Genomic DNA, 14,809 nt, shown 5'->3' on the forward strand with positions numbered 1-14,809 from the left:
TATATAGCCCTGACTGTCCTGGAACTCACACTATGTACATACGGCTGGCCCCAGACGCACAGATCGCCTGCCTGTATTTCCCAGTGCTGAGATTAAAAGCCTGGGCTAGAGAGATGGCTCAGAGGTTAAAAGCACCAACTGCTCTTCCAGAGGTCCTGAGTTCAATTCCCAACAACCATACACAGTGGCACACAATCATCTATAATGTGATCTGATGCCCTCTTCTGGTGTGCAGGTGTACATGCAGACAGCACTGTATACATAATAATAAATAAATCTTTTAAAAAAAAATCTTTAAGTTTTTGTTTTTACTTAAGTGTATGTGTGTGTTTCTGTGTTTGAAGCAAACCAAGGCTGGGTGTGAGGATCCTGTTTCTGGGCAGAAGTGTTACAGACTAAGAATAATACGTCCCCTCTCCCAGCAGCCTGGATGGACGAGTCTAGACAGCAGGATCTACAGGCACGGGTGGGAATGCATGCCTGCAGATTTAGTACTTTACAGGTCCAGGCAGAAGGGTCAGAGTTCAGGCAGTTAGAGGTCAGCCTGGGCTATGAGACCTTGCCTCAAAAAAGAAATGAACAGACAAAAACCATTCTGGTGGGCCTTCTTTCAGGATCTAGGGCAAAAGGCACAGTGCTGCTTTCTGGCTTGCTTTGCATGTGTGTGTGTGTGTGTGTGTGCGCGCGCATATTAGGGAGGCTCTCACTTAGCTCAGGCTGGCCTTCAACTCAATCTATAGAGGAAGCTGACCGTGAGCCCCTAGTTTGCCTGTGTCCTACCTCCTAAGTGCTGAGGTTAGAGGCAAGCATCACTTCCTTGTTTCCTGGTTTTCTGAGACAGGCTCCTGCCTCCCTTCTGGTGCCAAGGCGTATAACCACAGGCCTTGGGTTGCACTATAAAGGCGGCTTTGGAAGTTTGGAAGCAGAATTCTATGTTTCACTCACCTCACCCAGGTAACTTTCTTTTTTATTTTTTGAGACTGGGTCTTATTATGTAGGCCTGGTCCTGGAACTTGTTATGTAGACCAGGCCGGCATGATCTGCTTGCCTTTGAAGCCTCTTGAGTGCTGGGTTTAAAGGTGTGTGCCACCATACCCAGCTTCACCCAATTAACTTTTAATGGACACATGGAAGAGAGAAAACCCATGCCATGGGCTGCTTTTCATGTGGTCACAGGCCATGTCTGAGAGCTCACTAGGCTAGGCCCTAGGCCAAGGCCCATCTTAGGCACACACTTTCAAAAGGGCCTTGTTAGAGATGAGTGTGTAGATGACATTAGGTAGTGGGCTCGGTCCAACTTCAGAATGTGTAAATGCCTTCCTTGAGCTATTACACTGAAGGAAACAGTCATGGGGCAGTGAGAGCTATAAAATATGTTAGAAGTTTTAAGATCAATAACAAGGTGAGATAGCTCAGTGGGCAAAGATGCTTGCTCCCAAGCCTGATGACGGGAGTTTGGTTCTTGTGAGCCACATGGTAGAGGGAGAGAACCAATGCCTACATATATGTATTATCACTACCCCCTCCCCACGCACACACATTAAAAAAAAAAAAAAAAGCAGATCATCTGAATGGTGCTTTCTCAACCCAAAAGAGTCAATTACCACTCAGAGAACTCCCACCAAGGACTGGGAGTCTGGGTGTGACAGTGTGTGTCTGTACTCCTAGCACTGGGAAGCCTGGGGCAGGACTGTGAGCTCCAAGCCAGTCCAGAAAACGTAGAATCTACCTTGTAATAAACAAACAACAACAACAAGCCCTGGCCAGCTAGGGTTATACAATGAGACCCGGTCTCAAAAAACCAAAACAACCCCCCTAAAACACAGGACAGTATTTTAAGATCACAATATCCACCAAACTGGACCAAAGATCTGGAATAGTGTGTCCACTGATGCCCCAGGAGAAAGCTCTGGCTGTGCTCAAGATTCTGCGGGCTGGCCAGGCACAGCGGCCATCCAGGAAGACTGGAATACTATGGGTCATGTTAGCTTCCTCAATAGCTAGTCACCGCCCATCTTAGTGTGTGACAGACAACCTTGTGACTACCAGGTAATGTTTTTGGAATGTATTAAGAGACCAGTAGAGCTGCCACCAGCCCAAAAGCCAGGAATGCCACCAGACAGCACCTGAGGCCCACAGCAGAAACCGACCTGTGTCTCCACTAACCCAGTCATGACATTCTTCCTCTGTTGTGAAGCTTTCACCACACTGGAAACGGTATTTGGGGAATGAATCTGTCCCTGGGCTATGGTCACTCATATTTGGCTCCAGAATAAATTATCTCTCACCCCTGAGGGGTGAGAGCTATGCTTTTGTACTGTAAACCTCTATTAAAATCCCAGAAGCCTTTATTGTAAAAAAGAAAAAGCTGATTTTAAAATCCACATGGAAGTGAATTTTAGGAGTTAAGAATATAAAAGTAATCTTGAAACAGACTCAAATTTTGAACTCAGAATTAGTTGGGCTTGCTTTCCTTGTTTTGGAGGTAAGGTCCTCCAGTTTCCTAGGCTGGCCTTGAATTGGCTGTGTGGTTAAGGGTGATCCTTAGTGCTGGGTACAGGTGTGCCCCATCACCCAGTTGGGAGGGAGACACCGGGAGTGGTTGCTGACAGGCAGTTTTTCTGTTGGGTGATCAACTTGCAGTGGTTATACAACTTTGCAAATACACATTAAATTGCGGAATAGCATGGTTTAAAGAGTTCAAATGCTATGATTTATCAGTTCAATTTCTTTATAAAATTTTATTATATTTATTTGCTCATTTTGTTTGTGAATGTGTGTTCTTGCATGTGTGGGGGTCAGAGAGTGTTTGGAAATGAGCTCTTTCCTCGCACCATGTGGGACCTCAGGTTGTTAGGTTTAGAAGCAGGGGCCTTTCCCTGCTGAGCCATCTAGCCAGCCCTCAATCCCCTCTCCCCTCTCTTCCACCAAGATATGCTTTCTTTGTGTAACCCTGGCTATCTCCTGAAACTCTATGTAGCCCAGGCTGGCCTCAAACTCACAGAGAATCCCTGCCTCTATCTGCAGAGTGCTGAGATTAAGGGTGTGTGCCACCACGCCTGGCCTCAACTTTTAAAATTACATTTTACTGACTTCTTTGTGTCTCTCTGTGTGTGTACTTTTGCCATGGAGGGTAGATGAATGTCAGAGGCTGCTCTGTGGGGACTCTGTTCTTCCCTCCTTCCACCGTGTGGCTCCTGGGAATGGCGCACAACCTGCAGGGCTTAGCAGTGGGAACCTTCACCAGCCGCCTCACTCACTGGATCAGAATTCAATTTCAGTTAAGAAGAATACTGACTATATTTTGTCCAGATGTGGACTGAGCAGGGCCCAGAGCTCTCTGTAGACATGGTGTGAAATGTCTGGGCAGGAATGTTCTTCCCTGGGCGCTCCCTGAAGTGCATGTAGAACAGAACACCCTGACCTCAGATCGTCAGATCCATGAGCCGGGCAGAGGACAGGCAATCTGTGGGATGGGAGAGGCAAGCAGTCTCCTGGAACTTGCCTGTTCTTGATGTTATCTGCATAAAATTTATGGTCTGAGGCAGGATGTTCTGTACCATGGGCTCAGCTGCTGAAAATGTCTGACGTCACCCATGGTGGGGAGGAAGAGCGCAGGTAACCTTGGGAGGCTACTCTCACTGTGTGGGAGGTAGTGAGGTATGACCTTGCTCGTGGGCCCTTTAGAATTTACAGCATGCAATATGATGGCACTTCACCTGCAAAAACTGCCCTCCACCCTATGAGGTGGCAGTTCACAAAGGAACAAGCTGAAGACTTGCAGATGGTGAAGGGAGAGTGAGCTCACAGTGACTTCCTACAGCAGTCTCCCCAGCACTCCCAACCCTATGGCCCCAGCATGGAGGAAGGGCTCTGACCTGTGGGAGAAGAAGATGCCTCTGCGCAGGAAGCGGTGGGCTCTCTGGCCAATGGCTCTCTCGATTCGGTTTACCAGCTCTTTGTCAATTTTGCTGCTTCCAAACTGAACTGCAGAAAACAGCAGGAAACAGAAGAGATGACTCTCAGATGCCAGAAGACTTAGTAACTTGTCTCAAGGACCCAAATCTCTTCAGGTTCTGGGTTGTGACCCCTTCCCATCAAACAAAGTGAAAGGACCCCATTCAGCAAAACCAGATGCACCACATGCCACAGTGCTGTTTGCATCAGCCTAGCCTGTGACAAGAACAAACCCAGAATGTATTCTGGTTGCTAGTCCTGACACACACACACACACACACACACACACACACACACACACACACACCTATGAAAGGAAATAGAATCCTGTTCTTCCCAAGACTACAGATAACCCCCAAGGACAAGGCAGACCAGCACTGCACGGAAGATCAGATCCCACAGGTCCTACCCTATGTGGGATCTAGGGGAGCACACAAGTCTGGGAAGGAGAATGGGCAGGGTGGATCATACTGAGGTTAGAGGAGTAAGTTCTGGAAGGCTACCACCACCAATAACATATTGTATAATTTTCACAACAGCTACCAGAGAGGATTGTGAATGTTCCTACCACAAAGAAACAAAACCGTTGGCAAAGGTGGATATACTAACCACCTGGATTTTGTTATTACCTGGGTACACATGTATGGACAATCATGTGTCCTAAGAATGCACACACTTACTGTGCCAACTAACAGTGCTTATACAAGTGCACATATTTAGAAACACTAACAGGATCCACAGAGTGGCGCCTACTCCACACACGCTGCTGACGGAAAAAGCTGAAGGCTTACCAATGAGCTTGTCATAGTCGATGCCTTTCGCACTGCTTGTCCGTACTGTCCACGGGTCCACAAAATCTTCGCTGGCTTTTGTGGCATTTGGGTCACTATTATTCCCAGCTGTTGGGTTCCCTGGAGGGCAGTCAGCCTTGTACTCCTCCCCTGCGATGGCTTTATAGCTCATTTTTAATGATAACAACATCTTTACTGCAGAATCAATCTCATCCTAAAGCAAAAAAAGGAGAATGCTCAAAAAGCTGACAAAGCTAACACCTGCAGAAAAGCAGTTAGGTGGCAGGCCCTGTGCTAAGAACTCTCACATGTTACCTTGTGCAGTTCTACAACAACCTTGACAAGTGTCCGCTGAGGGGTTGGAGAGCCAGGACTTTGTCCAAAACAGGCAGAAAGCCAGGCTCAGGTATATTTCACCTTTATTTGGTACTTTAGTGCTACAGATGATGACCAGAACCGCATGGGATAGTAGCAGTGACACAGAACACACTACTGTTTACGACAAGGTTAATATGCTAAAGCGCCATAACAGTGGGGATGCCACAGAACATGCGTGGTGGCTCCTTTAATGGAGCTCAGAGTGCACACTGCACTTTCTTACATCCTACACAGGTTAGGATGAGAATTTACAGACCCAGCCAAAGATGCCAGAAGAGTCATGATGACAACTCATAAATGTATCTTGAAAGCAGATACATGCAAGGGAAAAAACGTAGGCCATTGGGGATGATCAGAAATAGGTATGCCACTAGATGGTGGAGTCTTTTTTTTATGTTTATTTTTATTTTTTAAGACAGAGTTTCTCTGTGTGTAGCCCTGGCTGTCCTGAACTCACTTTGTAGACCAGGCTAGCCTCGAACTCACAGAGATCTGATTGCCTCTGCCACCCAAGTGCTGGGATTAAAGCCATGCACCACAACACCTAGCTGATGGTGGAGTCTTATTAAGCTATTTCTTTTTAATATTTCTTTTTATTTGATATGTATGAGTACCATATGTACCTGGGAGGCCAGAAGTGGGCATTGGGTCTCCTAGCATTGAAATTATTTTTTGAATTGCCATGTGGGTCCTGAGAACCGAACCCAGTAAGTTCCTCTGTAAGAGTGGCAAAGGCTCACAACTGCTGAGCCATCTTTCTAGCCAGTTACCAGGCCATTTATACGGCTATATACCTCTTATTCCTGTCATTCCAGCACTTGGGAGGTGAAGGCAGGAGGGGCAGGAGGTCTAGGTCATTCTGGTTATATAGACAGTTGGAGGCCAGTCTGGGCACACGAGACTTTATTTTTAAAGCAATAAAAAGGAAAAAGGAAGCAGCAGCAGCAGCAGCAGCAGCAGCAGCAGCAGCAGCAGCAGATGTGAGCCGTACCCTTGGGCACTGTGGAAACGTACTGAAGACCCCTCTCTTCTAGGCGCTCCTAGTGGCCACCCAGGAGCTTAAAAGAGCAAGCCTAATGAAGGCGATCAAATCACGCTGTGCCTTCCAGCTCTAGACTGGTAATTGGCATAGCTGGAGTAGACCACAAAGACTACACAGTCTAATTTGCTTGCCTAAGGAAACACAAATATTTCCAATTAGAGTTTATGCAGCATGTAGTACACACTGAGCTTCCTGGGAAGAACTCCTGTGACTCCAACCTCATTCAGAGAGCTGTTTACTGGCACAGCACCCTGGCCAAAGAGGGCTGGGTTCTGTAGTGATCAGGGCTTCAGACAGTAAAATCACCCGGACTTGGCTATTAGGATGACCCTGCCTCATACAATCAATAAGTCCTGATTACAGCTCACAAAAGAGAGACAATGCCTTCATGGGGTAGATGCTCTGTGGTCTCAGCAGTCCTAGGCTCAGCACTGGAAATAAAATAAATGTTTAAGAAGCTTAATATGCAGAATTATCTGTGGGCAGACTTGCCTTGCTCGGAAGTACACAGCAATTGGCATCTTTTAATCACTAACTGTTGACAATTTATACTCTAATTGATCTGGTTCTGTTTTTTGGGTTCTTTTTTGTTTGTTTGTTTGTTTTTGTTTTTCGAGACAGGGTTTCTCTGTGTAGCCTTGGCCGTCCTGGACTTACTTTGTAGACCAGGCTGGCCTCGAACTCACATTGATCCACCTGCTTCTGCCTCCCAAGTGCTGGGATTAAAGGCGTGCACCACCACGCCCGGCTTAGATCTGATTCTGAAAAGAGGAAACATTTAATCTTGTTCCTGTTTAGGAAACTTCTGTAGTTTGTCACTTTTCTTCTAAGTGACAAACAGACCTGCCTGGCTTGCTTCCTATTTCGGTGTAGTGTGGGCCAGGACACAGAGACTCAACTTAAAAGCCAGTATTCTAGTGTGCCACCCTCGGGAGACAAGAGGCAGGGGAATCTCTGTGAGTTCCAGTCAGCCAGGGCTACAATGAGACACTGTCTCAGAATGAGAGTGGAAAAAAAAAAGTAGTACTAATTAAAAACATTACTGTGTTATTCAATTTAATATACGGCTGACAGAAATACCACTGTTAACCTTCCAAAGTACGTTTACAGGAGAAATGATCAGTACCTGGGTCTCTTATTTATTTAAGGTTTTTGTCTGAAAGACCATTTCGCCCACTTCACTGAGCCCACCTGGATGAGTAAATGTCCTTCTGGATAATCAGGGCTTTGGCTATTGCTTTTTTCTATATCATTACCGCATGCTTATTCCTTTAAGATGAAATGGTGTGCTCAAGCCAGTGGTCAGCGAAAGCACCTGGGCTGAAGGGGAGGCGGATGGCACCACGTGGTAACAGAAACAGTTTTTAAAGGCAGATAGCTGGGTGGGAAGCAGCGGACAAGTGTAGAAAATGTTCATTCAGAACATGGCTGCTCTGGCAAGAGATCACATCCAAAGACCTTCTAGGTCTGTGTGATCTGGCTGGAATCTTTAATCCAGGAGACAGGCAAGAAGATCTGAGTTCAAGGCCAGCTTGGTATAGAGCAAGTATCAGGTAAAGAAAAACATTGCACCAGGTGTGATGGCACATGCCTTTAATCCCAAACAAAGGTGAAGTTAATTTGTAGAAGGAAGCACCCCTGTTTGAAAGTGATGTCTAATTGAGTGGTAGAAAAGGTGACAAATCAGAGAAGATTTGCCAGAATAGGATATGGCCAATTTCACTAGAAGAGAGAGGAAAGGGAAGTTACTTAAGAAGTAGTTTTTACAGAGAGAGCAGGCAGTTTTTTCCAGGACAGTAACAGAGAGATGGGTTGCAGAGAGAGAACTCAGGTGAAGACAGAATGAGCCAGAAAATGAGAAGAAGCCAAAAGATTAGAGCAGATTGCTGAGTTAATGTGAGGCCAAGCAGAGCAATTCTGGGTCAAGAGAGAAGCCAGATTGAATAAGTCAGCTGGGAGAGGAGTTTGAGCCAGAACAGCTGAGTTGAACCAGCTACCCCAGCGCTCTGTAAGAACAAGGGTGAGTTTATTAGGCAGTAAGTCTCAGAGGCTGAAACATTCGAGGCCTAGGTGAGATTATATGGAGGCTGGAAGCTTCCAGGACTAAGCCTAGGCCAGCAGAAGGAGGCAGTAAGCCTCCCAGACAACAATTGAGTCAAGAGAATAAAAGTTACATTTACAGAGAAGGAAGCCATGGAGACCTAAGAGTGGAGGTGCCACAGATCATGAAGTGCCTTTGCTGCCACTAAAAATGCAGACCGACTAGCTCCTAAAACCTACTATGCCAGCAAGATCCTCAAAAAGGCTCAATCCCAGAAGACAAAGAAAACAGGAGGGTGGTATCTACAAGACCTAGAAGGTGGGACGTTCAGGGGCAACTGAGACTGAGCACACGAGAAAACCAAATGCTGAGAAGTGCTGGTTAGGGGGGCTGTGACCCCACTTCACACTGGGGACTATCAGAGAGACCCAGGTGTTGGAGATGGAGTGGGAAGTGGGCTGTGACAGGAATGCTGGCTCAGGTCTGTTCAGGAAGCAGTTCACCTCATGCCTGGGGCCCCATTCCATCCAGAGCTTTCCATGGGAAGAAGACAGTGGTGTGTAGAGCAGAGGCTGCTACACACAGTAGTGGGCAGGGAAGTGTAGCAAGAACAGCCCGAGAGAACCACACAGACACTGTGCCACTGAGTGGAGAATGTGGCACCACTCATGCTCCCCGGGCAGACCAGAGAATAGGTAGGATCTCTAAGAAAAGAGGTTAGGACTGCGAACCAGAGCAGCCCGGCAGCTCTCCAGGAAAGGGGCCACACACAGGTAAGTTCTGCTCATGCTGACCGACAGCTGACAGCTGTCCTCGAGACCTCGAGCAGACGGCAAGAGAGAGTGCACAATTGGGGTGCCTGTAATGTGAAAGGGAAGGGGAGAATTCACCTGGAGGATGCCGAGCCACAAAGGAGGCAGAGAGCACCAGGAAAGCTGCCATCACCACCTCAGGGAACTTTGGAACATGACAATAGGAGGCTAAGGTGAGGAAACAGTCCTTAAAGAAAAGAAACAAATGGAAAGTAGCACACAAAAAGAAAAAGAAGGAGGAGGAAGAAGAGGATGAAGAGGAGGAGAAAAGAAAACCAGGTGAGTGTTTTCTGACTTAAAATCAGAAAAGACAAGAGTACCAAAGAGACCAGAAAAACAACATGACTTCTGAGAATTAAAGTTTGCAAGAAGCATTGGTCCTATCCCGGGAATGTCAGAGCATGGGAACAGAAAGGGCGCCAATGTCCCCTGACAAACAATGGTGATTGAGCCATAGTGACAGCATTCTAAGGGAAGCTGAGTGTGGTTTCCCATCACTCTAATGTCAGCAACCAGGAGGCAGAGGCCAGAAGACGAGAAGTTCATGGTTATCTTTGCCATAGCAGGTTGAAGCCAAGCGTGGCCACATGAGATTCTGTGCCAGATGAAATGAAACAACAGAATTCTAAGAAAAAGTTGCTTCCATTTCAGAACTCCACATCCAGCTCAGCGATCAACCAAACCTTAGGGGAAGGTAAATATACTTTCAGGCATGCAGCTTGGTTATTCCTTTGCAGGATTTTTTTTTTTTTTAAACTAGAACATTTATCCTGTCCAAAGAGAGTAAAGCAGAGAAGAAAGAGGACATGAAGACCCAGCAGTGTAAAGGCAAACTGGCAGAGGTCCTGCAAGACTGCCCAAGAAGTTACCTTGACACAGTAGCTGCTGTGTGTTGAGATTCAACAATCAGGGCAGAGCTGTGACAACCTTACACTGCTTAAGGTGGGGACAGAGTCTGAGGAATGTGTCATTGAGCACCAGCGCCCTCAGTGCACAGGCCCACTACTTGATTGACGTGACCTTCTGATGCAATCAAGAGACTGAGTAAACATGGGGTACAGGGAGCTTCTGCCAAGGTAATATGGCACAAATCCTGCTGTTATTTAGTAAGCAGGCATACAGAGCAGTATACTAAATATACACACCAGGCCTGGATATCTGGCCTTGAGGCTGTGACAGGTAATCCTTATTGTCACCAAGGATGCCTCGATGATGCCTTTGGGTGTGTCTGTGAAGATGTTTCCACAGTGGTTTGTTGAGTGGAGGATGATCCACCTAGAATGGTGGTAGACTCATCCCACGGGCTGGGGTCTTAGACAGAAACATCTTCCCTACCATGAGGGACTAGACTCTCAAATGCTAAGATACAAGAAACTCTTCCTGGGCTGGAGAGATGGCTCAGAGGTTAAGAGCACTGACTGTTCTTCCAAAGGTCCTGAGTTCAATTTTCAGCAATCACATGGTGGCTTACAGCCATCTATAATGTGATCCGAGGCCCTCTTCTGACCTGCAGGTGTACATGCAGACAGAGCACTGCATACATAATAATAAATAAATTTAAGAAAGAAAGAAAGAAACAAACAAACAAAAAGAAACTCTTCTTCCCTGCAGCTGATGTTCTGGGTCAGGTATCTGGCTACAGAAATGAGAAAAGCAGCTAAGACAGTAGTAGGATGCTTCCTTAGAATGTGCCACATCCCACTGTCCCTCCCTCACCCCAGAAGAAATGAAAGCTAACCCTCCCCAACAGGAAACTACAAAATTAACTTAATCCCAAACACAATGCTCACCCTGATGTCTTTGACTAGCACAGCAAAGGCCAGGCAACAGAAACCAAGGAAGGTGGCAGGGAAAGGAAAAACACGCATGCTCTCCTGACGGCTCAGCTGTCTATGCATTTCCGTAGGGTAATTACACCTGCACTAATAATGTCCTAACTAGACTTGCACTATATCCTGGCTACCGGAGGATGGGAAGTGAGAGCCAAAGCAAGAATCCCTATGGCCACAGCCACAGCTTTAGACTTGAAATTAAGAAAGGACAGAAATAGTGGGCACGTAGAGGTCCAAATCTGCACAAAGAATCATCTGCAAGAACTGAAAGTATCTGCGCCCGAGCAGAACCGGGGACAGGCTGGAAGACACTGGGGCTGCTGGGATTTTTATGGCTGTGAGTGCTGTGTCCTTGGATTCAACTAACCAGAACAAATTTATTAAACACAAGAAATTTCTTCATTTGTACTTAGTAAGTAGAGATTTTCATTTTGTCACTTTATCCACTGTCACCTTGACAGGCTCTAGAAGTGCCCAGGAAATAAACCTGGACATGCCTAAAAGGCGGTTTCTACATGGGGCTAATGAAGGAGGGAAGACAGACCCTAAATGCAAATGGCATTACTCCATGGAGAAAGAGAGCCAAGCACAAACATCTGTTGGGGGTTGGATGTATTTTGAAGCTAATTAATAAAAGGCTGTTAAACCTGGGCATGGCCAATGAGATGTGGTTAAGGTTCCTGGGCTTGGGGAGACAGAGAGAATCTTGGGAAGAACAGAGACCTGAGGAGAAGAGAGAAGAAGGCTGCGCCATCATGGGTTAGGTGGAGAAGCACATGGCGAGCGTGGATGGAGGATTTGGCCCAGATGAAGAACATTAGCAAGTAATTGGGATTACGGATGGGAGGCAGCTTGATAGGATTATTAGAAGCAGATGGCATGGGATTGGGGCAGGGATCCCATACCTGCCCCACTATGGGAGGTAGTTTAGGGGATTGATATCTGCCCTGCCCCAGGTTAACTAAGGCCATTCTAAAATATAACAGGTGTCTGTGTCTTGATTGATTGCTAGCAGAAAAAACTGCTGTAATGATACGTATAGGCCTAATAATGCTTATTATTAGGCCATGCTGATAATTTAACAACAACAAACATCCATCTCCACCTCCTGACAGTGATCCAATATGAGCAGCTGCCTCACAGCCTGCCTTCCCTGCCTGAGCCAAAATAAAGGTTTTTCCTTAAGTTGTTTTTGTCCCCAAGTTGTTAAAGTAACGGACACAAAAGTAACTAATATATTCTCTAAAGATATAATATACCAAAAACAAAAATAAACAAAAAACCCGCAAACCAACCCAACCAACCAAACCCTGTGGAGCAGCACTATTTCCACAGAGCCCATACAGTACTTAGATGGCCTAAAGTATAGGGCAGATCCTATGTGGATCCTAGACTGCTTTATGTGAGGGACTTGGTCATCCGTGGATTCTGGCATCTTTGAGGATTGGGGACCAATTCCCTACAATACAAAGGCCTCTGACGCACAGGCATAACAATGACATTGAACTTAACAGACTATAGCCAGGCATCTGTGTGGGTGCAGAGGCCCAGGTGCCCGTATTGGAGAGTCCAACAAATCACCTACTTTTGGTGCATTTCCAGCTTTGAGGGACCTCACGCGCTCCCCTTGAGCAGCTATGCTGTTGAACAGCTCCAGCGGAGAGGTGCAGGGCTCACCACTGGGCATGTCTGTCATCTTCTAGGACCGAGGCCTGCAGCTGCCTAGTGGGTGGATTCGTTCAGCAGTTGAGACAAGACTCTGTGGAGAGAAACTGAAATGGGAGACGAGGGTGGGAGCCCTGAGCAGGTTGCTGCAGCTGTGCTTCCTTTCCAGTACTCAACCTTCCTTTCAGGAAAACGTGGTGACTGAACTGAACAGAGAACAGGACATTAATGTAAAGAGATAAGGAGAAAACTGGGGCCACGCATCAATGCTGACGATGAGAACTACAGGCATTCCTGGGAGGTTTAACCTGCGGCCAGCAGGGGAGGGCCTTCCTGGTAAACAGTGAGTTGGCACATCTAGATTCCAGAAGGGGCACGCACGTGTGCTTGGAAGACCACGCACCTTGGTAAGAGCAAAAGACACTTTGCAAAGTCTTACTTGCTCTTTATCTTTACTGCCTTGGGAACAAACTCACAGGCCTTTTCAGACATAGAGAACACAGTAATGCCACAATGGCACCACCCGGCCAAATGCTGCGCTTTCCCAGCACATTCCAGGTGGAGGAACGGGTCCTCTGTGTTCTGAGTTCTAGACCACTAAGGACCATGAGCCTTGTCGTCACACATGCTCCCTCACTTAAGGCTGGGAAGGTGTGCCTGCCCCTTCTTTTTACTACTCACTATCTCTAGTTCACTGGAAAGGGTGAGGACTGGGCCACCTGGAATCCTGTTGGGTCAGTCACTTTCTTATCTATAAGATGGGAACTCTAGAAACTTTTAAACTTAACCTCAAGGGCTGTTATAAAAACAAAGAAAAAACTGACACGGAACACACTGTGGACTGTGAGCAAGATACAAGCGCACCTCCAGTCTTGTTATTCCCAGGCTTCGGAGTGGGGGCTCTGGGGATCCACCCCACACAGCTTGGCTTACCTTAGAGGGGGAGCTGCAGCCTGTGCTGGACTAGTAACTCCAAGCACCCTGACCTGGCACTTTGCTCTGAGTTCCTCTATGCACCAACTCACCAGAATCTTGCGACAGATCTGTCTTCCCCAGCTCATAGATACAGAACTGAGTGTGTACCCTGACAGGATTCTTGAGGAGAGGTGAACAAATGTCTTTTCCCCTTTGATAACGGGCTCCAGTAAGGATACTGCCGAAGTCCCAAGTGGTGAAGCAATGAGTGCTGTGCCCCGCTGGCCTCCCTACCCCACTTTGAACCTGTATGTTTGACTGAGTGGGTGACTCAGAGGCAGCTGTATCACCAAGGCCCAGCCCAGCACGGGTGATGGCTAATGAGCACGCTGCACAGCCTGTAGGCTGAGGGGTGCTCTGAGCCTCCTTCCCAGGCAGCTGGGCTCCTCAGAGTCTCTCTCAGCAGTCCTATTGCTGATGCATGCTTGGGGGTGGGGAGGAGCCTAGGGAGTCCGGTTCATTTCAGGGATTTCCTGAAGCTATTAAGTTATTTACTTTCTGAGTTTAATGAGCTTCCCTCCTGCAGGGTGGGACCTTTACTCCTCTCTGAGTACATACTGTTGTGTCAATACCCTGCATCATAACAAGCTTCCCTGCAGGACTGAAGCGTTCATCTGGAGAAAACTGCTACACAAGGCATAAACATAAGCTAGGGTGGTCTCAGCCACTGTCCCCCACCTACCTACCTCTCAGAGTCAGATGCACAGTGGAGATACCATTTGCTTGTATTTATGCATTTGTTCAATTTGTTTAACACCACCATTTTCATACAAGGCAATGAACTCATAATACCCAAACCAGGATGGGACAGCGCCCATTGGGAATCATCTCCCCTCATTCCCAGAGGAAGTTTGGTGAGAGACTGACTTGACTAGCAAGGCCTTGTGGCCCAGGGTGGAGAATAAGAAGAAACTTCCCAGTCCCTGTTTCTGTGGGTCTATTTGCTTGGATCAGTTGACAATGATGAATGCAATAAAAATCACTTCTAGATATCCAGTCTGGAGTTCCCCAGTGTCTTGGAAGAGCAAGCTGTAACTGTGCATCCTGGTAGCTCGGGGAAGCCATAAGAATCTGCCTGAGGTTCAAATCCAGAGACTGAGTCAGGCTCTGATGTCAGGGTCCATCTCAGTCACAGGCTCCCAGAACCTCTGCTGCTCCTCCTGTTCAGGATGGCTCCCGCTCCTTTGCTTGCCTTCTGCTATCTCTGAGACTCGACCTCAGCTCTTCATAGCTTTTCCTAACCCGTGTAGCCCAGATAGCACTCTCACCCTGTGACCCTGGAACACTCCTACCCTACCTTTGCTGTGGCACTTCCT

General features: G+C 47.1%; 1 protein-coding gene across 1 annotated transcript in view; it reads right to left on the reverse strand.

Annotated features, from left to right (window-relative positions):
* Wars1 (tryptophanyl-tRNA synthetase 1) overlaps positions 1-14,809 on the reverse strand; it is a 33,185-nt gene that overhangs the window by 16,282 nt on the left and 2,094 nt on the right. Inside the window, exons 2-4 of the mRNA XM_051151376.1 lie at positions 12,439-12,612; positions 4,749-4,962; positions 3,879-3,987 (exon numbers count right to left, since the gene is read on the reverse strand). Coding sequence (XP_051007333.1) covers positions 3,879-3,987; positions 4,749-4,962; positions 12,439-12,549 — 434 coding nt within the window. The 5' untranslated portion in view covers positions 12,550-12,612. The remainder of the gene's footprint in view (positions 1-3,878; positions 3,988-4,748; positions 4,963-12,438; positions 12,613-14,809) is intronic.

Source organism: Acomys russatus, chromosome 1 (genome assembly GCF_903995435.1).
Source record: "Acomys russatus chromosome 1, mAcoRus1.1, whole genome shotgun sequence".
Lineage (NCBI taxonomy): Eukaryota > Metazoa > Chordata > Mammalia > Rodentia > Muridae > Acomys > Acomys russatus.